At 53.9% G+C, this 26,612-nt stretch overlaps 8 protein-coding genes across 8 annotated transcripts; 3 read left to right on the plus strand and 5 right to left on the minus strand.

Moving 5' to 3' along the window:
- Nucleotides 1-1,596: 1,596 nt before the first annotated feature.
- Nucleotides 1,597-2,995, minus strand: A1O7_04764 (uncharacterized protein; the record flags this gene model as incomplete). The annotated part of the gene is made up of 2 exons (XM_007758774.1): nt 1,597-1,722; nt 1,817-2,995. The coding sequence occupies 2 exons, from the start codon at nt 2,993-2,995 to the stop codon at nt 1,597-1,599; spliced, it is 1,305 nt and encodes a 434-aa protein (XP_007756964.1).
- A 3,159-nt stretch (nt 2,996-6,154) lies between these two features.
- A1O7_04765 (glutamate synthase [NADPH]) lies at nt 6,155-12,782 on the plus strand (the record flags this gene model as incomplete). Its single annotated transcript, XM_007758775.1, has 4 exons — nt 6,155-6,371; nt 6,422-9,773; nt 9,834-11,346; nt 11,406-12,782. 4 exons carry the CDS (start codon nt 6,155-6,157, stop codon nt 12,780-12,782), a joined length of 6,459 nt encoding a protein of 2,152 aa, XP_007756965.1.
- Nucleotides 12,783-14,440: 1,658 nt separating this feature from the next.
- On the plus strand, nt 14,441-16,384 carry A1O7_04766 (uncharacterized protein; the record flags this gene model as incomplete). The annotated part of the gene is made up of 1 exon (XM_007758776.1): nt 14,441-16,384. One exon carries the CDS (start codon nt 14,441-14,443, stop codon nt 16,382-16,384), a length of 1,944 nt encoding a protein of 647 aa, XP_007756966.1.
- Nucleotides 16,385-17,406: 1,022 nt separating this feature from the next.
- Nucleotides 17,407-18,023, minus strand: A1O7_04767 (uncharacterized protein; the record flags this gene model as incomplete). Its single annotated transcript, XM_007758777.1, has 2 exons — nt 17,407-17,956; nt 18,016-18,023. 2 exons carry the CDS (start codon nt 18,021-18,023, stop codon nt 17,407-17,409), a joined length of 558 nt encoding a protein of 185 aa, XP_007756967.1.
- Nucleotides 18,024-18,507: 484 nt separating this feature from the next.
- Nucleotides 18,508-19,701, minus strand: A1O7_04768 (uncharacterized protein; the record flags this gene model as incomplete). The annotated part of the gene is made up of 1 exon (XM_007758778.1): nt 18,508-19,701. One exon carries the CDS (start codon nt 19,699-19,701, stop codon nt 18,508-18,510), a length of 1,194 nt encoding a protein of 397 aa, XP_007756968.1.
- Nucleotides 19,702-19,959: 258 nt separating this feature from the next.
- On the plus strand, nt 19,960-22,346 carry A1O7_04769 (anaphase-promoting complex subunit 8; the record flags this gene model as incomplete). The annotated part of the gene is made up of 2 exons (XM_007758779.1): nt 19,960-20,093; nt 20,141-22,346. The coding sequence occupies 2 exons, from the start codon at nt 19,960-19,962 to the stop codon at nt 22,344-22,346; spliced, it is 2,340 nt and encodes a 779-aa protein (XP_007756969.1).
- A 906-nt stretch (nt 22,347-23,252) lies between these two features.
- On the minus strand, nt 23,253-24,014 carry A1O7_04770 (uncharacterized protein; the record flags this gene model as incomplete). The annotated part of the gene is made up of 1 exon (XM_007758780.1): nt 23,253-24,014. One exon carries the CDS (start codon nt 24,012-24,014, stop codon nt 23,253-23,255), a length of 762 nt encoding a protein of 253 aa, XP_007756970.1.
- Nucleotides 24,015-25,716: 1,702 nt separating this feature from the next.
- On the minus strand, nt 25,717-26,013 carry A1O7_04771 (uncharacterized protein; the record flags this gene model as incomplete). Its single annotated transcript, XM_007758781.1, has 1 exon — nt 25,717-26,013. One exon carries the CDS (start codon nt 26,011-26,013, stop codon nt 25,717-25,719), a length of 297 nt encoding a protein of 98 aa, XP_007756971.1.
- Nucleotides 26,014-26,612: the final 599 nt, after the last annotated feature.

A 26,612-nucleotide genomic window follows, 5' to 3' on the forward strand; every position in this document is an offset into this window, starting at 1 on the left:
TCGTGTCGACAAACACCCACTTCTGGCATCGTTGCGACCGAGAGCCGTGTATATGACACACGTTGAATACCTGTTAATTGGCCGACGCAGGGCACATGTAGAAGTAGGACTCCTCGTCGTCTGGATATTGACCTTTGGAAAGACCTCAGGCATAAGATCGCCTGCATTAAAAGACGTGGCTCGCAAGCAGCTTGGAACAGGCTCGGACTCGTCATCGTGTAAATACCGGAGGATTGTATTCAAGTCATGTCAAACACACCTCGCACACAGAGCATGGGCCATTTTGCGAAGAGAACGGAGCACACCGGCTTATCCACTGGGGGGACGCATTGACCATTGAGCATTATTCCAGCCATTGTCTCAACGAGATAAAAGCACACCTGCCTCAATCCGTGATAAGATGCTTCTCCCCGAAAAACCGGCCTCAGAAAGGAAGGACCGTGCTCTCGAGGCAAGGAAGCAACAACTGGAAGTGAGATCGCACTGGTTGCACAATCGGTCAGGTAGTTAGTTACATTCATTGCTCAGAGTTTCCGCGTCGGCGTTGTTTCGCCGAAGATCAAGCGAACATGCCGATGAACTACCTCGTAGAATTTGGAAATACCATGCAACCACGTCCTTCATCTGTCTGATTAACGAGCAGCTGGTACTAGTCGCAATATATCCTCTCGAAGCTTCGCAGCCACACTATTACGCATTACAAAGACTTATTTGACACTCGGCCCGCGACGGTAGATTCGCCTCGAACCCAGCACCCTCACGACCCTTTCACATCACCATCACCACGATGTTCGGCGGACGTAGGTCAACCTTTCAACTTTCAACCTCTCCCGCCAGGAAATCTGCACAATGCTGGTCAATGGCTAACATCTGCGTGCTCGCATACTGTAGCAAGCGAACAGCTCTCCGAAAAGGAACTCCGCGACGGCGAAGCACAAGCCACCGTGCAGGTGCAGATCTTCACGGTAGCATGCGTCGCGCTGTGGTTCTGTACGTCTTAATTTCCCCTTAACCTTTGGCGATGGATTGGATTTGGCGATTGCGAAGAAAGATCGGGCAGATATGCTGGAGGGAAAAGATTGGCTGGGCTGACACGAATATGCGAACATTTAGCACCACATGTGGTTGACTGGGCGAGCAAGCTTTTTTGAGCTGCCTCTGCCCTGTCGGCATACTACGAGGACGTACAGAGTACTCACACCATTTTGGTGGACGAGGACAGTTGCCAACCCGGAATCGATCGTTGGGAGCGGAAGGGATGTTATCTCAGAGGCGAGGTTGAATCGGCAACTGGGACGATTTGAAGAGAATACAACTCTTTATTGTACATTATCCTGTACATAACACAGCGGGCGATCCTGGAGGCCGACCACGCCTGTTTGGCAAGCGGCGCCACTGAAATCATAGACCAAATACATCTTCTCCAGTCCATGACACCAAGATCGTTACCACCCGGTCGCTATGCAAAATTTTGTGTTTTCCGGGTATTGCTCCCACACAAATGCAGTGGTTCGCGCGGAACCGACAGAACGTAGTCATTCTACCTTCATCCGCTTTCAGCAATCTGGCATTGGCCAAGCCATCTGTATGCACGTTTCACCTGCGACGAGGAAGGTCAATTTCTCTGTCTTTGGAGATCTTCTCCCACTCTTCAAACTCCTGCTGCACCAGGTCCAGTTCCTTCTGCAAGTGGCGTAACTGGATCTCGTACGCTTCTAGTGTCTGAAAAATGAGAGTCAGCTCTGAAGACGAGTGGAAAGAGGCTTGTGTGATAGGGCCGAGTCTGTTCAGAACCCCACGTTGATGTTGCACTCACCTTCTTCGCAGCTCTGATCGTCTCCTCGTCCAAACCGGAGTCTTCTCCGTTGGCATTAGCCGTGGGCGCAATCTTGTCCATCTCCATCTTCAATCTTTTTGCGCGCTCTCGGATCCCGAGCATCCTCGCCCAAATTTCCTGCTCTCGGGCATTCAAGCTAGGATCAAAGACTTCTCGTTGTAGATTTTCCAGCTTAGCTTTCAGCTCTTCTTCGGCATTGTCCATGACATAGCCCCGATTACGCAGGATCTGCACTTTTACTGCCAGCGCCAGTGTCCGTTGAGCTGCTGCGGCTTGCCTCCTCTTGCATTCTTCGAGACGGGTGGCCACGTTCTGACGGTGCCTATCTAGTTGCACTTCGAGGGAGGTGTTGATTTCTTGGAGCATCATGTTGCATCTCTGAATGCCTTCCATTTGTATCTGAGCCTTGCGGCCGAGCTGGTAAAAGCCCTGCACAAGCAAGGGAACCCAGTCTGGCCCGGGTCGGTTTGAGACTGCCTCTTCCCATTTGTCCTCGTCTTCTCCGGGGCCTGGTCGGTATTTCAATGCGTCTGTCTCGCTTTCGACATGTTGGTAAAGGTACGTCCGCAATGGGGATGACAAGCTTGTTGGATCCCACTTATTTTTGACAATGTTCATCTGGACGGGTATTGACCGGAAGGTGTTCATACCACGGCCTTCCTCCCATAGTGATTGTGCGCCGGGTTGTCCCTGTCGTGACTGGCCGAATTGCAACGTTTGATCAAAGGAAGGCTGCGCTGGTTGTTGCGCTTGCTGCAACCCTTGCCCGAACGTGCTGCTTCCTGTTTGGGGCTGTGTTGAAGCGCCGAACAAGCCACCAGGTTGCTGCTGATTTTGCGAAGCACCGAAGAGCCCTCCGGTCTGTTGAGGGTTCTGCGATGTGCCAAAGAGACCCTGCGCTTGCTGTTGACCTTGTCCAAAAGCGCCGCCTACTGGCTGTGGTTGGGTCGATGTACCAAACAGCCCTCCAGATTGTTGCGCCTGGCTCTTGGGTGCGCTGAAGCTAAAGCTCGGGAGACTACTCTGTTGCTGTGGCTGCTGTGTCTGCTGTGGCGCGCCAAATAATGACGGAGTGGCTGTTGACTGCGCGGTGGTGGGCTTGTTGAAAGAAAAGAGGCCGCCAGTCTGTGCTGGCTGCGAAGAGCCGAAGAGACTCATGGTGATGAGGACCTTGTCGAAGGGAGAGATGTTGTGGAAGTACGAAGAGGAGGAAGGGAGGTAACCACGTGCAAGGCGATTTAGGTCATTGTGGTCCAGGAAAGGACATAAACATTCCCGACAATGCTACAAGGTTGAAATGGCAGTCAGTGTCTCAAGAGCAATCCGCTGTGGTGTTTTCAACCTGGGGAAAGTTCAGTTGACGCGCAGGTAACGCGAACGTCGATCGGCAATATATTATTCCGTCCCGCTGTAGATACCTTCTTGGCGCTTGGCTGCATTTACCCCATACACAGAACCGATTTTCCAAAGCAGTTCGTTCTTTCGCAAGAGGCAGCGTAGATACAATGGAATGTTATTTACAGTAGCAACCACATTGTGGTGCGGTACAGCCCCGTGGCTGCGACTATGAGAGTACATGACTGTTGAATCCAGGATGAACCTCAATTCGCGAGACAAAAGTTGTACTATGTGGTCGCATAAGTAAATGGGCTCACTGGGTCGATGAGGGACTCGCATTCCGACACGCATTTCTTTCTCGCCAAAGAGCCATTGTGAACCTCTGTGGTGTCTCTTGGGAGTATTCGACCATTTGCTCTTGTTGTCCGTCGAATTGTGTGTCCTTGTCAAGAAACATGGACCAACCATGAGCAAAAGTCGTGATGCGAGTTATATTCAAGTCTTGCCCCAAGACAACTTCGTTGACAGCCTCAATAGCTGCCATGCACAAGAACATCACAAGGGTTTCTTTCCATGACTAGCTCTTCTCGGGTGGGCTCCATCGTCGGCGAAGTGAACTAGGATGGTGCTCCCCGTAATATTGGAGAATAAACAACAACGCTGCCCATTTCGATGCGCATACGCTGGGTGAGATTGAGAGAAAGTAGGAGCAGGGAGGAAAAAGTGCCCCGTCGGAACGAGAATCTCGGTTTCGTCAACACATAGAATGCTCTCGATCTCACCGCCTGAAGCAGGATTGCATCGGTCAGTCCTTGAACGGATGATAGAACCCACACTGAGCAATGAGCTTCGCATGCCGCATAGTAGTCAAAGAGCGACAAACCGCAAAATATGGTCCGATGGACGGAGGCCGGCTTTGCATTAAAGACGGCATGATCAAGCACGAAACCTCGACCCGAGGATATTCCAGGCAAGATATGTAGCTTTTCCCAGGGTAGTCTCAGTGGCAACTGTTCCCGGCATGCAGCAAGTTAGTGGGGGGGTCGTGTTCCACAAAAGAAGCCAGTATCCAGGGTCCGATAGTTCTATTCGAGAGAACAGCCAATGGAGTTAGCTGGATTTGAATGCGGCTCGAAGGTATTGCGTCTTGATGCATTATTCCACTAGCATGCAGGGCTTAGTTAGGACCAGGGGTCATTGATGACACCAAAGATTGAGTGCCACCCTGTCCGAAGTCGGAAGGGCCATATTAGTGCTGCTGCGTGCGGGAAAGGCGAATGCTCGAATCAAACGTTCGGCCTGTGGCGCTGTCTCTGATCATTGGCTCGCGGCCAAATAAAGTCATGGTTCGATGCTGTCGTGGTGAGCTGGGCAACCAGATGGACTGCTAGATCACTGGCTTACGATGCTGCCGACCATGCTGTCCGTTGGGATTACTGGAAAATTGCACATGGCACTGGATTGCTTAGAATGGACGTGTACCATGCGACGTTACCCTAGCTGGCACAGGGCGAACCCTTCTCATGGCTTTGTTACGCGGTTGCTACCATCTGGCAGCAGCCCCGGCGTGGGGTACATATGTACATGCTGAGGCGCTTTCGTCGGTTTTAAATCTGTGGTCGCGCCACCACACGACAGCAGTACTCCATACTTGCGACAGGGACACATTTTCGTGACAACTTTGGAAGTTTCGGAACGTACATGACTGATGATGAAGCATGTGCGAATGCGCGATATCTCTACCCCCATTGCCGGCCGTCCTGGTGTCAGCAAGGACTTAGCACTCCCACAAAGTACCTAGGTAGTTTTCTGTACAACCGACGAAAGCAATAGAAAAATTTTGCCTCCAGAGTCCAGACGGCCGGGCGAAACCGGAAGACGCTTTGCTGGTCAGGTGTGTAAAGAGTGGCTCCTCAAGAGTGGACGGAGTCATTGGAGTGACTCGCGGTCAAGGCCGACGGGGAGCCTTGCGCAGTTCACTCCTTCAGCTTGACTGTTCGCACGAGGTAGTGTAAGCACAAGCAAATGGATCTCGGTAATTGCGCATCTAGACTCTACAAGTGGAGTGCAGCTATGACACACAGGAACTGGACGGATGAGGGCACAAATACACCCGGGAGAGGCAGAGTCGCACGCCGGTAGCGGGCTCAAATTCGCTGCTCAGATTTCGAAAGGTAATCTAGTAGTAAAGGCGACATGGTGATTGGATGAAGCTGTCCGTTATCAGCAACTCTCGCATATGCAGACTCTATGCACGATGATGGAGAGCTGGAGTTTACTGTGCTGGATAAGAGCCAACGCGCCAATGACGAGATGTAGAGAGAGCTGCCCATGGAGAAGGTGCAGAGGCCATCCGAGGCGTGCCCCCACCATTACAGTCTACCCACCTTGTGGTGCGAGAAGCACTGTTCCGCGAGTGTTTGCAACGATGGGACGAAATTTTTTGTTTGCGCTCGGGACAAGTGAAGCATCAAGTGCATCTTGGCTTCAGTGCCTCTAGCAGCGGGAGGTCCAATTACCGACGCTGGATCGGCTTCCCGCGAAGGCCGCCATTGTGTGGAATTCCAGTGGCCCGTTCAGACAGTGACGAGCGCAGAAAGTTCTGCGCTTTGCTTGAAAATCGAACCCCACACTTGGTGCTTGCTGCTCGTTTCGCCTTCGGGAGTCCAAGCATCTTTCTTTTCTTCCACTTGCCCACCCTCAGCCCTTCCACGTCCTTGTCTCTCAGTCCTGCTCGCAGTCTCTTGTATCCACCTGGTCCCCTTCGAGCACTCCTTCAGCTGCAGGAGCTCGATTCACAGAGAGACAGCCTCCTTGCTGCCAGGAAACTAGAGCATCTTGTCGCTGTCAACCAGCAGTGTACAGCGACTCGTCGACTCGGTCGATCTGAAGTCAGAGTAGCTATACGCACGACCCCTTGCCACCTGCCTTCACGTCTTCGATCGTCAGCTCAAAGCTCTGTCGCTCGTCGACCCTAGGATGGGCTCAGTCGCCGAGGAAAGAAGACAACAAGAGATCGCAACTGAAGAGGTCCAGGAAGAGTACACTCCATATCAGCCCGAAAAGGGCTATGGCTGGGGTGAGGCTTTGCCGCAGAAGCAAGGCCTGTACGACCCTAGCCTCGAGAAAGATGCCTGTGGTGTAGGCTTTGCTGCCAATATCAAAGGCAAAGCGAGCCACAAAATCATCAGCGATGGTAAGATTCGCTCCAAAACCCGGCACTGGTTCGTCTCTGACAGCTTTCAGCACGCAATCTCCTCTGTAACATGACCCACAGGGGTGCTGTGGGTTCAGACGCTCGAGATGGCGACGGCGCAGGTGTCATGACATCCATCCCTCACAAATTCTTCGTGAAGAACTTTGCCCGCGAGGTTGGCGTGGAATTGCCTCCGCTGGGTCAATATGCCGCCGGCAACCTCTTCTTCAAGCCCGACACTGAGATGCTGAAACATGCCACCCTCAGCTTCGAGGACGCTGCTCAATCGCTGGGCCTGCGCACCCTAGGGTGGCGAGAGGTCCCTCGAGACTCGACTTTGCTTGGACCTGCTGCCCTATCCCGCGAGCCCATTATACTGCAACCTTTCGTCGTCCTCGCCTCCGCATATGGCACTGGCAATACGCCCGAGAACACCGACCCCGAACAGTTTGACGATGCAGAGTTTGAGCGAAGGCTGTACATCCTGAGGAAGACAGTCTCACACGATGCACGGTGGAAACCGTGGTTCTATGTCTGCTCTTTGAGCAACAGGAACATTGTCTATAAAGGACAATTAGCCCCCGTTCAGGTGTACCAGTACTTTCATGATCTGGTCTCAGTAGACTACGAGGGCCACTTTGCCCTGGTTCACTCTCGCTTCTCAACCAATACATTTCCCTCCTGGGATCGGTCACAGCCTCTTCGATGGCTCGCACACAATGGTGAGATCAACACCTTGAGAGGCAACAAGAACTGGATGAGAGCTCGTGAAGGTGTCTTGAAGTCCGACTTGTTCGGCGAGGAAATCGAGAAGCTCTTCCCCATCGTCGAAGATGGAGGCTCTGACTCTGCTGCATTTGACAACGTTTTGGAGCTCTTGATGATGAATAGGGTCCTTTCCCTGCCTGAGGCCGTAATGATGATGGTTCCCGAGGCTTGGCAGGGTAACTCCGCCATAGATCCAGCCAAAGCAGCGTTCTATGAGTGGGCTGCTTGCTTGATGGAGCCATGGGATGGTCCTGCGCTGTTCACTTTTGCCGATGGCCGCTACTGCGGTGCCAACCTTGACCGAAACGGTCTCAGACCATGCCGTTACTATGTGACCGACGACGACAGAATCATCTGCGCCTCTGAAGTTGGTACGATCGCTATCGAACCTGAACGAGTAATCATCAAAGGTCGGTTGCAGCCAGGGAAGATGCTTTTGGTCGACACACAGGCTGGCCGTATCATCGACGATGCCGAACTCAAAGCCACAGTTGCAAACAGGCAGCCCTTCCAACAGTGGCTGAACAAGCTCTTGATGAAGATGCCTGACGTTGTGGACGCCGTCTCGAAAGAGGTCGACTTAGGCTACAAACTCTCCGATGAGAGCATTCAAGAGGATGCTAGACTAAAGGCTTTCGCCTATTCCTTCGAGCAGGTCAGTCTCCTACTCGGTCCTATGGCTGCCGACTCCAAGGAAGCGCTCGGATCCATGGGCAACGACGCACCTCTTGCGGCCCTTGCCCAGCAACCAAGACTCCTTTATGAATACTTCAGACAGCTCTTCGCCCAGGTCACCAATCCTCCCATTGACCCAATCCGAGAAGCAATTGTCATGTCCCTCGAATGTTACGTCGGACCTCAAGGTAACCTACTGGAGATGGATGAATCCCAATGTGGCCGACTTTTGCTTCCATCGCCAATCCTCGAGATCGAGACGCTGAACGCAATCAAGAATATTGAGAAATTCAACCCAGATTGGTCTGTAAGGACGATTGATATCACATTTGACAAGGAGGAAGGCATTGATGGCTACATGAAGGCCCTCGACGACATCTGCGATGAAGCCACAGCTGCAATCGATCAAGGCGACAAGGTCATTATACTGTCTGATCGGGCCATGTCGGCGGATAGAGTGCCTGTGTCTTCTCTCCTTGCCACAGGTTTGGTTCATCACCACCTGATCCGCAACAAGTGGAGGTCCAGAGTGGCCTTGCTTGTTGAAACTGCAGAAGCAAGAGAAGTGCACCATATGTGTGTACTAGTGGGTTATGGTGCTGATGGTATTAACCCATATCTTGCTATCGAATGTATCTTGAAGATGAACCGCCAGGGGCTCATCAAGAAGAAGCTAACTGATCAGCAAATTATTGCCAACTACAAGGCCTCCTGCGATGGCGGTATCTTGAAGGTCATGAGCAAGATGGGCATCTCCACTCTACAGTCCTACAAGGGCGCACAGATCTTCGAGGCTCTCGGTATCGATGATACGGTCGTTGACCGTTGTTTCGCTGGCACAGCTACTCGAGTCCGCGGCATGACGTTCGAGCTCATTGCCCAGGATGCCTTTGCCTTGCACGAGAAGGGTTATCCCTCTCGACACATCAGATCCATCCCTGGTTTGGCCGAGTCTGGCGAATATCATTGGCGTGACGGCGGCGAGCCGCACATCAACGATCCTGTCAGCATTGCAAATATTCAGGATGCAGTCAGGACAAAGAACGACAAGTCATATGAGGCTTACTCCCTATCCGAGTATGAGCAAATCAAGCATTGTACGCTTCGTGGTATGCTCGACTTCGACTTTGATCAACGTGCACCTATTCCGATCGACCAAGTGGAGCCTTGGACGGAAATTGTTAGACGGTTCGTCACAGGTGCCATGTCGTACGGTTCGATCTCTATGGAAGCACACTCAACTCTTGCTGTGGCTATGAATCGGCTGGGCGGAAAGTCCAACACTGGTGAAGGTGGTGAGGATCCGGAGCGCAGCCTTAAGATGGAGAACGGCGACTCTATGCGTTCCGCCATCAAGCAGATCGCCTCTGGTCGTTTCGGTGTGACGTCGAACTACCTTGCCGACTCTGACGAACTCCAAATTAAGATGGCCCAGGGAGCCAAGCCTGGTGAGGGCGGTGAGCTTCCGGGCCACAAGGTGTCACAGTCAATTGCGCGTACTCGACATTCAACACCTGGTGTCGGTCTCATCTCCCCCCCTCCCCATCACGACATCTACTCTATTGAAGATCTCAAGCAGTTGATTTACGATCTCAAGTGCTCCAATCCAAGAGCGAGAGTCTCTGTCAAATTGGTTTCTGAAGTGGGAGTCGGAATCGTTGCTGCCGGTGTAGCAAAGGCCAAATCTGACCACATTTTGATATCTGGCCATGACGGTGGCACCGGTGCTTCGAGGTGGACTGGTATCAAATATGCCGGCCTCCCTTGGGAGCTTGGTCTTGCCGAGACCCACCAGACTCTCGTGCTGAATGATCTCCGAGGTCGTGTCATCGTGCAAACCGATGGCCAGATTCGAACAGGCCGCGATGTTGCAATTGCCTGCTTACTCGGCGCTGAAGAATGGGGCTTCGCGACGACGCCTTTGATAGCCATGGGCTGCATTATGATGCGCAAGTGCCAGTACGCATGGTCCCCACGCTCCCTTTTGCTCTGATTGTACTTACTAACACATGTTCGCAGTCTGAACACCTGCCCAGTTGGCATCGCTACTCAAGATCCTGTGCTCAGAGAGAAATTCGGAGGCACTCCCGAGCATGTCATCAACTTCTTCTACTATGTTGCAAATGAACTCCGCGCCATTATGGCTCAGCTCGGTTTGAGAACAGTGAACGAAATGGTGGGTCGAGCCGAACTCCTAAAAGTCCGCGAAGACCTTCGCACAGGCAAGACACAAAACATCGACCTGTCCCTCATATTGACACCTGCCCACTCTATCCGTCCCGGTGTAGCGACCTACAACGTCCGAAAGCAAGACCACAAATTGCACACCCGGCTGGACAATAAACTCATCTCTGAATCAGAGCTTGCCTTGGAGAAGGGGTTGCCATGTCGAATTGAGACTGACATTGTCAACACCGACCGTGCACTGGGTGCGACCCTGTCCTACCAGATCAGTAAGCGATACGGCGAGGCCGGTCTCCCGCAGGACACTATCCACGTCAATATCAGAGGTTCTGCTGGCCAATCGTTCGGCGCATACCTTGCGCCCGGCGTCACTCTGGAGCTGGAAGGTGATTCGAATGACTACGTCGGCAAAGGACTGTCGGGTGGACGCTTGATTATCTACCCTCCCCGCAGTGCTGTGTTCAAGGCCGAGGAGAATATCCTAATCGGCAACGTCTGTCTTTACGGTGCAACAAGTGGCACCTGCTACTTCAGAGGGGTCGCTGCCGAACGGTTCGCTGTCCGCAATTCAGGTGCCAACGCAGTCGTTGAAGGTGTTGGCGATCACGGCTGCGAATACATGACAGGTGGCAGAGTTGTTGTGCTGGGAAGTACGGGTCGCAACTTCGCTGCAGGTATGTCGGGTGGTATTGCCTACGTCCTCGACATGAACCAAGACTTCCACTCAAAGATCAACATGGAAATGGTAGAGGTGTCCGGCGTTGAGACACCTGAAGAGATTGCATTCTTGCGAGGAATGATTGAAGACCATCATCACTACACTGGTTCCGAGCTGGCGGCTCGCATCCTGCTCGAATTTAACAGAGCCCTTCCGCGCTTCGTCAAGGTCTTACCTACCGACTACAAGAGGGTGTTGGCAGAGCAAGCAAAACAGGCTGAAGAGGCTAAGAAAGCAGAATATCCTTTGCCCATCCTGCCAGGTAATCCTGTTCGCAATCTCCACCAGGAACAGCGCGAAATCCGTCATGACAAAGAAGCCAAGCAGCAGAAGGCGAACATGTTGGACATCGAGGAAGGTGTCAACGGAGATGCTGACCAGGCCAAGCACAAGGCCGCTCTCGTGCTCGACAAGACGCGGGGCTTCATGAAATATGCTCGCCGCGCCGAGAAGTACCGCAATCCGAAGACCCGGGTCAAGGACTGGGCTGAGCTTAATTCCCGCCTCAACGAGGATGAGTTGAAGTACCAGTCAGCCAGATGCATGGACTGTGGTGTCCCTTTCTGTCAGTCTGATACCGGTTGCCCAATCTCCAATATCATTCCCAAGTGGAATGAATTGGTCTTCCAGGTAAGTGCTCACTTCCCGTTCGTATTGAGCAGTATTCTTGATATTAACAGCAACTCCAGGATCAATGGAAGGATGCTCTCAACCGTTTGTTGATGACCAACAACTTCCCCGAGTTCACCGGTCGTGTCTGCCCCGCTCCCTGCGAAGGTGCTTGCGTACTGGGGATCACCGATGATCCAGTTGGCATCAAGTCCATCGAATGCGCCATCATCGACAAAGGGTTTGAGATGGGCTGGATGGTGCCCGACCCACCGCAGGAGCGTACTGGCAAGACGATCGCTGTTATTGGCTCTGGTCCAGCAGGCCTTGCTGCCGCCGATCAGCTCAATCGCGTCGGACATACCGTCACCGTCTACGAGAAATCTGATCGTGTTGGTGGTCTGCTCATGTACGGTATTCCCAACATGAAGCTCGACAAGAGAATTGTGCAGCGGAGAGTTGATTTCATGGCAGCCGAGGGTGTCCAGTTCAAGACGGGTGTCATGGTCGGTCCGGATGAGGAGGTCAGTCTCGAGTCCCTCCGACGGGAACACGACGCAGTGGTCATCTCTACTGGGGCTCAAGTTCCCCGCGACCTGAAAATCAAGAATCGGGAAGCCGAGGGTATTCACTTTGCCATGGAGTTTTTGCACGCCAATACCAAGTCGCTTCTCGACTCTGAGCTGGGCGACGGCCACTACATTTCCGCCAAGGACAAGCATGTCATTGTTATTGGAGGTGGTGATACCGGCAACGACTGCATCGGTACTTCTCTGCGACACGGAGCCAAGTCCATCACCAACTTCGAGCTCCTCCCTCAGCCACCGCCAGGGCGTGCTCGCGACAACCCCTGGCCTCAGTGGCCGAGAATTTACCGTGTCGACTACGGCCACACCGAAGTTAAGCAACACTACGGCAAAGATCCCCGCGAATATTGCGTCATGACGAAGGACTTTGATGTCAAGGACGGACGCATTGTCGGCATCAACACAAACCGGGTGGACTGGACCAAGAGCGCCACTGGTGGGTGGGACATGAAGCCCCGAGAGGGTAGCGAGGAATATTTCCCGGCAGATCTCGTCCTGCTGTCCATGGGTTTCTTGGGTCCTGATGACCGTCTCTTTGAAGGCCAAGTTGAGCTCGACCCGCGAAAGAACATCAAAACACCAAAGAACATGTTCAACACCAACCTTCCAGGCGTTTTTGCTGCGGGTGACTGTCGCCGTGGTCAGTCCCTTATCGTTTGGGGTATCAACGAAGGTCGCCAATGTGCTCGGCAGGTGGACAGCTTCTTGATGGGCGAAGGCTCTATTCTCCCAGTGACGGGAGGCATCATTCAGCGTGCTCAACATGATGCTGTACCAACGCCCAAGGAATCGAAGGCGCACAAGGGTCATGACATGGCGCACTCGGCCGAGGACTTTAAACGTGGCACTGAGATTAAGGTCGGTGCTTGAGTAACTGGACGATTAATGCTTGCATGGAAAAGCGAAACGCAACCCAAAAAGTACTGTGGTGGCTTTCCATGAATCTTTTGTTTCACGGTTTTGGCATGATGGGCGCATCAGTCTGTGTCAACGATACCCTGACGAGCGCATTATGAATGTCGACGAGCGAGATTAATGTACATGGGACCTGCCACGAACGACGATTTTTCGACACCTACGATCGTTTCATGAGCACGGATATTTGTTTCAGCATGGGTTTTCTCGAAAGGGTCACAGTCTGGTGTCATTCATTTGCGTTATTGGAAAGACGCTGCTATGGAGACGATCGCAACCGAAAAGAATCAAACCAAGGAGCGCTGCACACTGCCAATGAAACTGTATCAATATACGTCAGCGGTAGATAGCAGGTTAAATGATATTATTCAAATTGTTCTATTGTGGGTTTCAATGTCGCAGATGGATGCGTACTTCGTAGGCTTGACCCCGACGCGATTGCGGGTTTCCAAGAGGTCGCCTTGAAAAGGTCAAAAATAGACTCCACCGTGAACCTCAAGCATTTCCGAGCAGGAGAGCGCGTCTATCAAGCCATCGCCACGTTCTCCCAAGGTGGACAATACCTCGGCAGCAGGGTTCGAGAATATGTTGCGTGATGTGTGAGCTACTCGAGTTCAGATACACCGGTGAGAACAACTTTTAGGTGGTGGGTTCTGGTCCATGGGGTGAGAGATTGGGACCAGATATCAATTTAAAACAGATAATGATCAGAGATGGAGTGTACTTCCTACGGCTGACACCGTTGTTGGTTGTCGTTACTTTTGTGTCGATGTCGATATCGATGTTGATCTTGATATTGAAATGATGTTGGTGTGGATGTTGATGTTTTCCCTTTCCGGGTTCTTGGCAGCGCTCGACGTCGTCGTTCCCTGCACACACACGTCAGGTCACAATCGCATGGTTTATCAGCCTAACACAAGTGGTACGCCCCAACTCTCTGTCATGGGAAGTCTAGAAGGCTCTTGGTGGTTTCACGTTCTGATTGAGAGATTGAACTGATCGTTTCGTACACTGTACTCGACCGCTGTTGGGCCGTCGAGTCGCGTTCTCATCTTCGCAATACCACAGAACCCTGTCCAAGCAAACAGATCGCTGTGCCGTAAGGGTCGGATGTGAGACGTTGTCAACTCTTCAACCATCCCGACTGGCTTCTGCACATTCACTGTCTGAGACATTGCATGTTCTGGCTCGGCTTCAAACCGCTCCTGCCACCCTGAAGTGTCGTCGGGGTTTGATTCCCCAACACAATAATATCATCGCCTGGAGCGACCACATCTGCGACAGCGAACTCGGCATATCAATTGCTTGCTCCATTCAGTGATCGAGACAGCCAGAGAAGCTTTGAGACCTTGAGATTTGGAACAACAGCCTACACCAGCCACAGCCCGATCACCATGATGCTCCTCTCAACATCTCTTCCCCTTCTGCCCCCACCACCGTCATCTCTTTTCCCCCCAATAACTGCCCCGTCGCCTGATGCACCTACATCCACTCCTGCCGCACATCACCACCACCACCACCACCGGCGCCAAAAACACAATGCCGCTCACAACGCCCGCAACAACACGCTCCTCGCGCTCTCGACAGACGAACGCACTGTCTCGCAGCGCAAGATGGCCATCGCCATGTACGGTTACAGCTGGCTAAAGCCCGCTGGATGTGCGAAGACGATGCTCGGTCGTCGCGAGGAGGAAGTAGAACGCGAGGAGGTTGAACGACAGCTCCGCGAGGTGGAGTTGCAGGAGCGGCTAGCGCTGGAGACTGAGGAGCAAGAAAGGATGGCGAGGGCGCAGGAGCTGGGCGAAGGGGAAGAAGGAAGGGACCTGGATGAGGACATCCCGGACGCAGATGACCCTGATGGTGACGCCGACGACTATGAGAGTGATGAAGAGGATGGGGCGGCAGAGGAGGGCGAAGATGAGGATGGCATGGAGATGGGCATGGCGGCAGATCTGGACGACGAGATCCCCGACGCAGACGATCAGGACGCTGAAGACGATGACGATGAGCCTCTTTCTCCCGCGGGCGCGGATGGAGGTTGGGTCTACGATACGCGAAGAGAGCCGGATACCGACGATGAGGACCAACTTCCTCATCCATTGCCGCCCCCACCGAGACACCCTGACCGCGGAAATCCAAGACACGCGACCGTTGCGGGGGTGCGAGTCCCCTTGTCGGGAAGCGAATACGACTACGACGAGCACGAAGCAGAAGATCTCGCCAACTCCATGCTTGACGGAGATGAAATATACGAAGCCGACGTCCATGGTCCTGAGCGTAGTATGCTGTCTGGAGACCGTGATCTCGACGACGATGTGCCCGATGCAGATGATGACCAAGCATGGGAACATACGGACACGGAACTGGAGGAGAGCGAGATGGACATCTCCATTTTACCCCCACCAGGCCAGTCAGGGCACGGTCGCCTTAGAGGAGGAGGAGGAGGAGGAGGAGGAGGAGGAGGAGGAGGAGGAGAAGCAGCCCCTCACTTCCCGCCTCGGAGCTCAGCTCGTACGGCGGCGGCGCCACGCTCTTCGGGACCATGGATCACAGGCCCCTCGCCGGACGACAGGCTTCACCAGGCGCCGGCACAACCTCAGACCATGCCCCGTCAAAGAGGCTCTCAGGCAACACCAGAAGTGGCCATCCCAAGCAATGCACGGTTCACCCCGGCGGCACAACGCTCCGTATCGACGCGGGCCGCTCGAATCGTCTCGGGAAACAGACAACGACCTTACCGTCCCGATCTGGCTCGTCCGACCACACGCCACCAATTACAGCAGACCCATACCCCAGAGCTGTTGGATACTCCTCCCCTCGCGGCTGCGGCTGGGATTGATATTGACGTCGACCTCGATGCGGATGTGGATGTGGATGATGAGGAAGTCGATACCGATATCGAAGGCGAAGATGCGGGCGCCACACCAGACCCATTTGTCGCGCCCGAGCATGCCCGTGCCCGCGCCCCTGCGCAGGCGGAAACCATAGATCAAGGAAGACGGATCCGTGCGCCCCCGGCTAGAGGAATACCTCGTGCGCAAGCACAGGCGGTTAGAGGCAGAGGCGGTGCGACTGGCGCCGGCAATACAAGTCCAAGCCGCACGGCTGCAGCTCGGAACTGGCTCGACGGCGCGGCTGCTACTCTAGGCGTCGGTGGCTCCAGGGATGGGGGTGCGGGTGCGGGTGCGAGTGCGAATACGAGTGCAGGCGCGAGTGTTGGCGCCAGGAGGACATTATTCCAGCGCGCTACTCGTCGACGCAATCCTGGTGCCGGTGCCGCTGCCGATATTGTAGTCGAGGCGCAGACAGGGGGACAAGCGACGTCCGCCTCCAGTGGTGGCTTGTTTTCTTCGCCAAACGTAGCCTCCAATGGCGGCGACGGAGGAAGCGGGAGCGGAGGTGGAGGTGGAGTGGGTGGAGGGGAATGGGACACGCCTGAAGGCGCGAGCACGAGCGCACCTCAAGGACAGGGACAGAGTCAAGACCAAGGAGGAAGGAGGATCGGCAGACGACGGAGTGGGCGGTTCTTGGCTGGGAGGAGGCGGGCGGCCGAGTAAGTAAGTAACTTTGAGCAGAGGGGCGTGGCGGAACGGGAGGAATGCTCACGGGTCGGCGGACTGAGATGCAGTACTCCGTACTGAGGACTACAATATGTATACCTAGGTATCTTACTATCCTCCACCAGACAGCAATGGCGAGTGAAGCGATGAGAGAGGCTTTCATCCGTCCCAGTATTCGCACGCGTTATACATATACCAACACCAGCACCCATCCCAGTACAAATACTGTACACGCACACACGCAGCGGAGATGTAGGCTGGCTCAACGATCAAATCCAGTTGTGCCTGCTGTCTGGAGCCTGTTACGTTGTTCGAGCAACTTACAGGTCCGTTCCCCATTCCTCAAACTCGTCCTCACACCGGGCAGCGATATCCGACACGACAAACTCTGTGCATTTATTCGTCCCTGTGGCCCTGAAATCCATCAACTCGCCAGCACGGCATCCACCGATGCTGGGAGGACGCATAAACATGCAAAAAAACTCCAACAACGCCATGCTGATGCCCCAGGCCGACTGGATTAGCGCGAGTGTCCCTTCCCTTTTGCGGCCACTGTTCCTGAATGCGATGATACACGTGGCGGTTAATACAGTAGTTTATGCACAGTCGAGACGAGGGTTGCCTGGCTTCTGCGAGAGGTGGCTTCCAACCAAGAAGGGGGAGACTGGGAGGATGGATGGTTTGATGAATAGACCGTGCGATGCCGCGGAAGTGCCCGACTTGAGGTTCGCTCTTGAAGCGCGACATGGTCAATTTTTTTGGGGATAAGTCGAGGCCCGCGGTAGTGGTTGTTCTTGCTGCGTGCCATGCGGCGAGGCGAGCAGTGTTTGCACTCGTCCCTTTCCTTTTATTCGGCACGTCTCGCGTCCTTCAGGCCGTGGCGATACGGAGGACCTCGCCATGTCGAGACCTCGATCCTCGAATCCTTGTTTGTCATTGATGCATTTCCGACTCTGATTTGAGCCGTGCTCTCCTCTCGGCCCGCTTTCTGCGTTTATTCTCGGTTTATATGGCTCCTCTCAAAACAGCCACACCCACGCAAAGAGCGCCCAGACGGCCACGAAGAAGAGTAGCCAAACCCTCCAGCCCACGCCCGTTCGTTCGGCCATCCTCAGCATCCGACGCATCGTGCCGCGTAACCTCACGCCCGTGTTCTCGAACGAGTCGTTAATCTGGCTCGCCAAGGCGCTGGAGTCTCTTATTTCATCGCCAATGGCCACAGTGAGCGATTTGAGCTGCGAGACCTTCTGGCTGAGGAGGGTCGTCTGGGTGATTTCATTTTGGGACTCGAGTTCCTCGAGCACCGAGGCGGAGTATTGGCCCCGCGAATTGGGTGTTGCGGGCCGGAAACCACCGCCGGAGGGCGTCGTCGAGCCGTTTGAGTGGCTATACGGGTTTGAGTTTGGGTGCGGATTTAGGTAAGGGGACGAGGAGGATGCGGAGGGCTGGGAGTATGCGTAACTGGAGGGTCGTTGGGCGGAGGAGGATGATGAGGGCCGTGAGCCGGGGTAGTCTTGGAAGAGGGAGGAGGCCGGAGCGGCGCGCCGGTTGAGAGAGGAATACCGATTACTGTTGTGGTTCGTTAGTCTCCCATTTGCTGGTTACATTGCGGGACTGAATCGACGTACTTTGACATTGTCAATTATGGCGTAGACGTGTTCATGAGGGTGACGAGAGATTGCTTTGGTGCATGGCGGATGCGAGATGAGACCGCGTGTTCAGTGGGTATTCATTGTTGCACAGCGCCTGAAGTGAGAATCTGCGACGATACTGTGTCCACTGTGGTCTACTGTAGGTTTTGCCTTGAGGCCTGAGCGGTTCAAATTATTCTTCGGTTTGGACACGTTCTCGGGTAAGGGAGTCGAGGACAGCGTCAGTGGCGCAAACAGCCGGCTGAAGGGGTTGCGTATGGTCTTTATGAGCTCCGCCGTATGAAAGACTGTCCTTGGACTGTATGAAGTTGACCACATCTCAAACCATATGAGCAGGGCCAGTGCTTGTCCATATGCTACGGCATCCGTCGTTGGGTCTTGCACGAGCATTCATGCGACCACGATGGTCAAAGAAGTGCTGACCAGCGTTCTCATAAAAGACTCTTTCTGAACAGCACCTCTCTCTAATTACCCCAGCGCCAGCTTCGTGAAGACGAAGCCTGTATCACCCAGTGGATCTTCCTGCTCCACTGAGAAGGTGCTGAAGCCGCTATAAAATGCCTGCCCACTCACCCGAACGTGTACTGGGGCCGTTTTTACTTGTTTTGGACTGCCGCCGGCGCTCTCAATCGTGCCAACGAAAGGAGGTGCTAGGTCGCGGTTTGACACCAATGAATGATAGGACCATGTTGATCCGGTGCCTCGCTCTCCTTTGCAGTATGCGAGGGCTTCTCGAGCAGCAACCCCACTACCGGTAGGTGATCGATCAACCTGCTGGTCTGCAAAGAAACAGACGCCCAGCTCTGCGCTCGAGACAGGGCTACCTTCCCGAAGAACGCTGTCTGTCACGATGACACCATACAGAAACGACAGGTCAGGCTCCTCGGGATGTTGATAGTAGCTTGTCAGCTTAGGTTGCTCACGTATACTCAGGAGGAGACGTTCCGTGGCCTTGCTCAGCTCTTGCATGTCGACATCTTGTAAGTGCCCCATGAAGCCAAGGCTAGAGGCATCGACGATGGCATAGAAGGCTCCGCCATATGCAAAGTCTACTAATACTGACGCTTCAGGGACATCTTTCTGTTCCAACTGCGGCCAGGGATGCCCGATGCTGATAGGAACCTGAAGACCGGTGGCAAAGGAGGGCACCGAAACGAAAGATACCGGTTTACTGGGATCCGAAGCTCTCCCATCGGGACTGACAGGGACTCTTAGTCGGAGAAGGCCACACGGAGCGTGGATATTGAGATCTGCAATCAGCGATTCGCGGTCCCAAATGATATCATTCCTTCGAGGGAAGGTGTTCAGGTCATGAGTATCGAGGAGGAACCTTCCGAGCGCAATCGTTGCGTGGCCACACATAGTTGAATAGTCGTTGTTTGTCATGAAGAGCACGCCCATATGGGCTTGGCCGAGTTGTGTCAGCTCGGTGTCGGGACGAAGGACTGCCCCATACATATCGTAGTGTCCCCGTGGTTCGAGCATGAGTCGTTTCCGGATGTGGTCATGCGTCTGGAGAGCCTGGGTTCTCTGCTCTAGAAGGGTACCCGTGACATTCGGGTATCCGTCGATTACGATCCTGGTGGGCTCTCCACAAGTATGCATCTCAATACAGGAGATAGGCTTATTTTCCGGCCGCGAAAGTTTCTGTGCGATATCCATAGTGAGTCTCCTAGCAATGAAGTACGGGCTATTTTCTCACAGGCAAACGAGAGAACGAAAGGTGAGGACTTTATCATGAGAATGAACTCGAGGCGCCCTCTGACAAGGCTAGTTGGCAGCCTTGCATAACTGCGGAGTCGCGCGAACCTCCCCGCAGACGCGCTGTTGACATGGGACTTTTGGCTCGGGAAAAAGGTCAACCACACGAGGACATCCATTCATACCATCTCCCGCCGGGGACGTTACCAGGCTGTCACCATGGCCCCTCGACAGCAGGAGAGCTTTGGCTCTGTAGGCGAGCTCGACACAGAGGTTATCTCTGAGCTAAGAGACAGGTTAACTGAGGCGGCCATCAAGTGCTCGGAAAGATGCTTATACCAGTCGTCGAAATGGTGCGTAATTACTCGGCGGGTTGGACAGACATTGACTGATATGCCAGGGCAGCCGAGATGCTGGATTCTCTCCCTGAAGCAGACTACACAGATGGCGACTCCCAGATGCACGACATGCCCAGTGCGCAATCCTTATACCGCAGTTTGACAACCAGTTACGATGACCCCGAAGAGGCGGCGCTGGAGGCTAAAGAAGCACCCAAATACCTGCTTGCCAAAGCCTTCTTTGACACCAAAGAGTTTGATAGATGTGCCGCCGTATTCCTACCCCCAGCCATACCAGCTGGAGGACTGGCGATATTCGACAAACCGAAAGGACGGACACCTACATCCACGCCCTCCAGAGGAAAAGGCAAGTCGAAACACAACGATACAGCCACAGTGAACCCATTTCCCAAAATCAGCCAGAAATCACTCTTCCTTGCTCTCTATGCGCGATATCTCGCCGGAGAGAAGCGGAAGGACGAAGAGAGCGAGATGGTCTTGGGCCCCGCGGATAACGGACAGACAGTCAATCGAGAACTAGCCGCCCTGGCAAGAGGACTGGAAGCGTACTTTGGTGCCCGGGACGCTGCGGATCCACAACTCAAGCGCTCTCAAGGCTGGCTAGAGTACCTCTACGGCATCATCCTGTCCAAGTCGAGACAAGAACAACTAGCCCAGCAATGGCTCCTTCGCTCTGTCCGAGTCAATCCCTACCACTGGGGCGCATGGGAAGAGCTAGCCTCCCTCCTCTCCTCCATCGATGACCTGAACGCCCAGCTCTCCCCGTCTGTCCTCCCTCAAAACCTCATGAGTATCATGTACCAGGCATACGCGAGTGTTGACCTCTTTTCCACAAGCGACCAATACACCACCTTGAATTACCTCCGCACCCTGCTCAACTATTTCCCCCGGTCGACCTTCCTGCTCACCCAGCTCGCTCTGAGCCACTACCACGCGAAGGAATACGAATCCTCAGCCGCCATATTTCAAGACCTCCTTGTTACCCATCCCCACCGCCTCGACGGGCTAGACCACTATTCTAACATTCTCTACGTCATGGCCGACCGCCCTCGCCTCGCTTTCCTCGCCCATCTCGCCACCTCGGTCGACAAGTTCCGTCCAGAAACATGCTGCGTTGTAGGAAACTATTACTCACTGTGCTCGCAGCACGAAAAAGCAGTCATGTACTTCCGCCGGGCCCTGACCTTGGACAGGAGCTTTCTCTCCGCATGGACACTGATGGGTCATGAGTACATTGAGCTGAAAAACACCCACGCCGCGATTGAAAGCTATCGGCGCGCCGTGGATGTCAACCGAAAGGATTATCGCGCTTGGTACGGCTTGGGCCAGGCTTACGAAGTCCTCGACATGGGTTTCTACGCACTGTACTACTACCAGCGTGCTGCGGGGCTAAGACCCTACGATCCGAAGATGTGGCAGGCCGTCGGCACCTGCTATGCGAAGATGGAGAGGCTCGATCAGGCAATCAAGGCATTGAAACGGGCTCTGGTTGCGGGCACCTATTTCGAAGAGTCAAATTCCGTGCAGTCGAGTTTCAACGCAAACGCCAGTGTGAGCAGCAATGTGGCTCCCAGTGCCTCACGCGGAAAGTCGACGCCAAAGACGAAATCGCAACAGCAGCAGCAGCAGGCTGGTCGGAAACTTCTCGATCCCGAGACGCTATATCAGATTGCCAGTCTGTATGAGCGACTTGGTCCCGAGGGCGAGGCTGAAGCGGTTCGATACATGGAGCTATGCGTCGCGCAGGAGACAGGGGGGAGTCACAAGTCGGTCTTGAAGGCAGAGAAAGCGTTCAAGAAGCGCCAGAGGAAGGAAGCGAGGCGTAATGCTGCTGCCGAAGAGCGAAGAGCGAGACTTTCCGAAATGCGTGCCGGGGAGGCTGCGAACATGGAGGTTGATGATGCAGAAGGTGACGCTGGAGGTGACGATGATACCGAGGTGCTATCATCTTCTCCCTCGCCGGAAGACTCCGCGTCGCAAGGTTCTGACAACGAAGATGAAGGTGCTGGGCCAGAAGACGGCTTTGGGACAGGTACAACGGCTACGACCTCAAAGGCGAGGTTGTGGCTTGCGAGATACTCTGTCAAGATTGGTGATCTGGAACGCGCAGAGCGGCTGGCGGAGGAGCTATGCATGGACGGCTACGAGGTTGAGGAGGCAAAGGGCTTGGTCAGAGAGGTCAGAGGTAGGAGAGACCCTGAAGGCGGTATAGGCATGACCTCGGGGTCACTGCAGAGTGAGCTTTGACGTGGTTTGACTAGCAGACCCACTGCTTGTGGTATCGGTCGAGCAGCTACAGAAATGGTGCGGACTGAACCAGCCAGATGCCCAATTATGATATAGCTCTGTATAGCGAGAGCGTCCGTTGATAGCTCTCAAGGGGTTCAACGGAGCTTGTTCGAGAACGCGGATGCAAACGTTGAGACTGCAAACCGACAGTGATGTTCCCTTATTCTGTAAAAGCATTACGACATCCCTGTCGTGTCTCGCAATGTTTCGATATATCATTTCCACACACCTGACCATTGAATGCCCCGCCCTTGCTAGGAGCTTCGTGTAGTGATAGGCGGGTCTGATAGGGTGTCCCGAGTGCGTTCGAGCTGTAGCCTTCTGCGACTGCCGTGTTGCACGCATGCCATAGGTGAATGGATCCAGTCTGGCATTCGGGACGGGTACCACGACGAGGTACGGAGCAGCCGGAATTGAAGTGGGAAGAGGAGGTGAGTCGCGGAAGACAGGCGAGCTTGTAAGCCTCATGAAACCGGCAGGACGGATAGGACAGGGGGGCATATACGGCTCGAGATAATAATGAAGGCAGACAATTTGTAGAGCAGTATCGTTGGAGCTGAAGACCAGCCGGCGGGACGAAGGGTATATGATGGCCGTGAGGAGCCGAGAGAAAGAGCCGGAGGAAGCGTGCGTGGTCAATAGGCGTCCGAGGAGACATTTCTGTAGCGGTTTACCGCGCCTTCTGGCTTCACCGGGACAGCACTTAGGGGCCAGTATGCCTGTCAATGCATCCATTCTTCGGCCCACGATTACCTCGTCATAGGCAAAGTCCTCCGCGCTGAGGCAGCGTCATCTGGGACTGACGGCACCATTTGCCCCTCCAGGCGCAGGCTCTCCACGCCGCATCGCATCCTGCGCGCAGACTCAATTCCCGCGCGCCTGCGCGACCTCGCCCGTATTCTCCCCCCTGACCACCCACAACGGATCAGTCATGAACGATCCCTGGACCAACGTCTGGATCTCAATGTTCCGCCACCCAGACCACCACAGATAGTCGCCCACCATGGCCAGCCGATCCTCCTCGTCGACCTGCAGCCACCTGCCAACGACTTTTGTAGGAAAGCACCGATTCGAAATAATCAGATGCACCTTTCCACCTTCCTTTGTGTGGTGTCGAATGCTCTTCAGCACCTCCAGGGGCTTCGTCAAATAGTCAATCGAGACCACACACGTCGAGGCGTCGAGTTTTTGGTCTGCCTTCGACCCCGACTCCTCACCCGTGGCACTCGCACCCGGCACTCGCACGTCTGGGTCACTGTTGAGATCCTGCACGGACCAACGCTTGAGAGCCTTGTTCTCGCTTAATTCGAGCGCGTTCATCCCCGTGCCCACGACTTCTAGGTGCCCCTCCCCCGACGCGGCGGCCTCCGCGACGTCGCGCGGATAATGCGAGATCCAGCTGGAGCAGAAGTCCAAGATACGCCCCCTTCGAGGCAAGACGGTATCATAATACCTTCGGAGACTATCGATGGCGTTGTCGTCAATGTGCGTGACGAAGCGCGGCGACGAGTAGAACGAAGTGTCGTTGCCGGGGTCTGTGGGCGTGAGATCTGCTTGCGTGTAGGGGAATGGGCCGTCTGGGTTCTTGGGCATATAACTCCTGGGAGGTAGCGGGTTGGAATCCATCTTCCGCGCGCCCGCGAATACTCCGGAGAGGAAGGAGATTGATCTCACCGAGGTGCGCGTCAGGACACGAGACATTGAATAATTACTGTCCTGCTAAATGTCGACCGACAACCGAGCACGATGAGGAGGATCCTTGCCTTTTTGAATGCCCGCTCGAAGAGGCATTTCGTCTACATGCCAAAGGCTCCCATCGTACTCCGTTCAAGAGATGGATGACGTTGACGATATCTTTGACGCCAATCTACATGGGGAATATTTGGTTCGGTGGGCAATTTCCGGGTCGTGTACCCGTCAGACTCACGGCGAGGCTATCCTCCTATCTTGACCCTCCCACCTCCTGAAGGAGTCGTCTTCGCCGAGCCACATATCCCTCCACGAGTGGCAGTCACGTCCATGATGGCGTAAGAGACAGGTTAAATAGATGGACAATGGACATACTCGGACTATACATGAATGAAACGCCCTTCACCGCTGCAATATCTTCTCTCCCACGTGGATGAGCGTCTGACATGTACAGTAGACGCAGTTGACAGGGTCAGGGGGCGTGCTTCTCTTCTCCAAGACCCAGCACAAGGCTGGATGCATGATGAAAAAAAGAATGAACGATACCAGCAGCAGTATCTAATGATGCAGCAGTTTTGTGTAGCTGTTTATTTGATAATGATGTTGAGCAGCAGGAGGGTGTTGGCAGCATAATGATATGTTTGTATTGATATTGAGGAGGATTTGAGCAGCAGCAGGAGGATGTCGGCAGCGTAAGAATGTGTGTAATGATATTGACGGGGTTTGAGCAGCAGGAGGTCTTTCGCGGCAGAAGTGTATAATAATGGTTGAGTATAGGGGCGGCGTCTTAGGTACTGAGGTGCTTGTTGAGTGCCGATAAAGATGGCCGCCAGGGTGGTAATGATAGGGTTTTGGGTTTTGAGGTAATGATGCCCGTCCAGTATAATGATAGTCGTAATGATAATGATGGCCTTGTGAGGCCCCGTGGTAATAATGAGGTTGGTAATGATGGCGGTTTGTAGAGTACACTTCGTATACTGGGTGGTGTAGGGATGGCGGCTGCTGGAGTGGTAATGATAATGATAAAAATGTGTGTGCCGTTGGTGTTCTTGTGCGCCGACTCCAAGGACAGACAGCCTAAGCTGATGGCTTCTAGGCGGTCCCGCGCCTAAGAGCTCTGGCTGTTCAACGCCCCCAACCACGAACACCGTACTCCTAAACGCCAACGCCAAAACGCCCCAACGCCTAAACACCAACGCCAAAACGCCCAGAACGCCATGACTTTTGCGCTCTTCAGAAACAAATGGTGCAGTCATACTTGCTGTTGGGCCCTCAAGGATACCACGAGCCGTTCGAAATGACACTACTAGTACTCGGGCACCTGTATTGAAGCTTGCCGGCGAAGAAGAGGACTGACCACACCCCATGATGTGAGGATTTCTTTCCCTCTTCTTTTCTTTCTTTTTTGGCCGTTCGGCATCTGTTCTTCTTTTTTTGGAGACAGTGTCTCATCTTCTCTTTATGCTTTTCTGGGGAGTGCAATTGAAAGAACCGAGAACAACCATACTTGCCGTTGGGCCCGCAAGGACACCCGAGCCGTTCGCAATGACACTACTAGCACTCAGGCACCTGTATTGAAGCTTGCCGACGAAGCAGAGGGTTTGTTCTGGGGTGCGGTAAGAGGGGGGACGACCTCTACCTAGTACCAGATCATGCTTTTGTTGCCGTGCAATATGAGCAGGCTTCTTCCCTGCTTCCGCACCTTGTAGAATTGAGGGGCGTCTGCCCTGGGCAGATCCTCCTGGAACGACACGTACTGCCGTGCCTTTATTGCCCGCATCTTGCGGCAGAAGCTGTTGATCGGCTCCCGGAGAATTGGCTCCGGGGCCACCGCTGCCTGTGCCTTACGCGCTGGCGGCGGCCAGGGAAACGCCTTCGCCAAATAGGCAAAAGCCTGCTTGATGCAGGAGGCGAACTTGGACACAACGGAGCCCATTGTGTTTGATGTGATGCTATAAGTTGCTGTTAGCATCAAGGCCATTGCTCATGGGAATAGGAAGCGCTAACTTACGAGAAATGTTGTTGCTGCTGTTGTTGTTGGTATTGCTGCTGTTTTTGCTGCTGCTGTTGCTGCTCTGGATTATTGTTAGGATCTTGTCACTGCTAATGGCGTACTCTTTACTTACAATTGCTGCCGTTGCTGTTGCTGCTGCTACTGCTGTTGCGCTGCTCTGGAATACGCTGTTAGAATTCTGCTTGCTGGTGTCTGGGAGTACAGAGCTTACAGTGTGTGTGGTTTGTGTGATATGAAGAGAAGAAGGAAAAAGAACAAGGGAAGAGGGAAAGAAGAAAACTTTTCTGCTGCGCCAGGCATCAGGCAGAGAACCCTACCTCTAGTTCTGCGGAGGCTGGAAGTCAGTGGAGTAATCATGATCATAGTTGACTTGGGTGCGTTCATGGGTTGAGGCCGGAACGTATTGCGGTTGGTAGGCGACGACGCGCTGCCATAGTCAGTTCCTCCAAAACCGCACCACAAGGATCCACTTCCAGCAGCACATTTTCTGGTACAGCACACCACTTCCCAATCGCACAAGC

The sequence above is a fragment of the Cladophialophora yegresii genome, assembly GCF_000585515.1.
Source record: "Cladophialophora yegresii CBS 114405 chromosome Unknown aczIN-supercont1.3, whole genome shotgun sequence".
In the NCBI taxonomy this organism is placed as follows: Eukaryota; Fungi; Ascomycota; class Eurotiomycetes; order Chaetothyriales; family Herpotrichiellaceae; genus Cladophialophora; species Cladophialophora yegresii.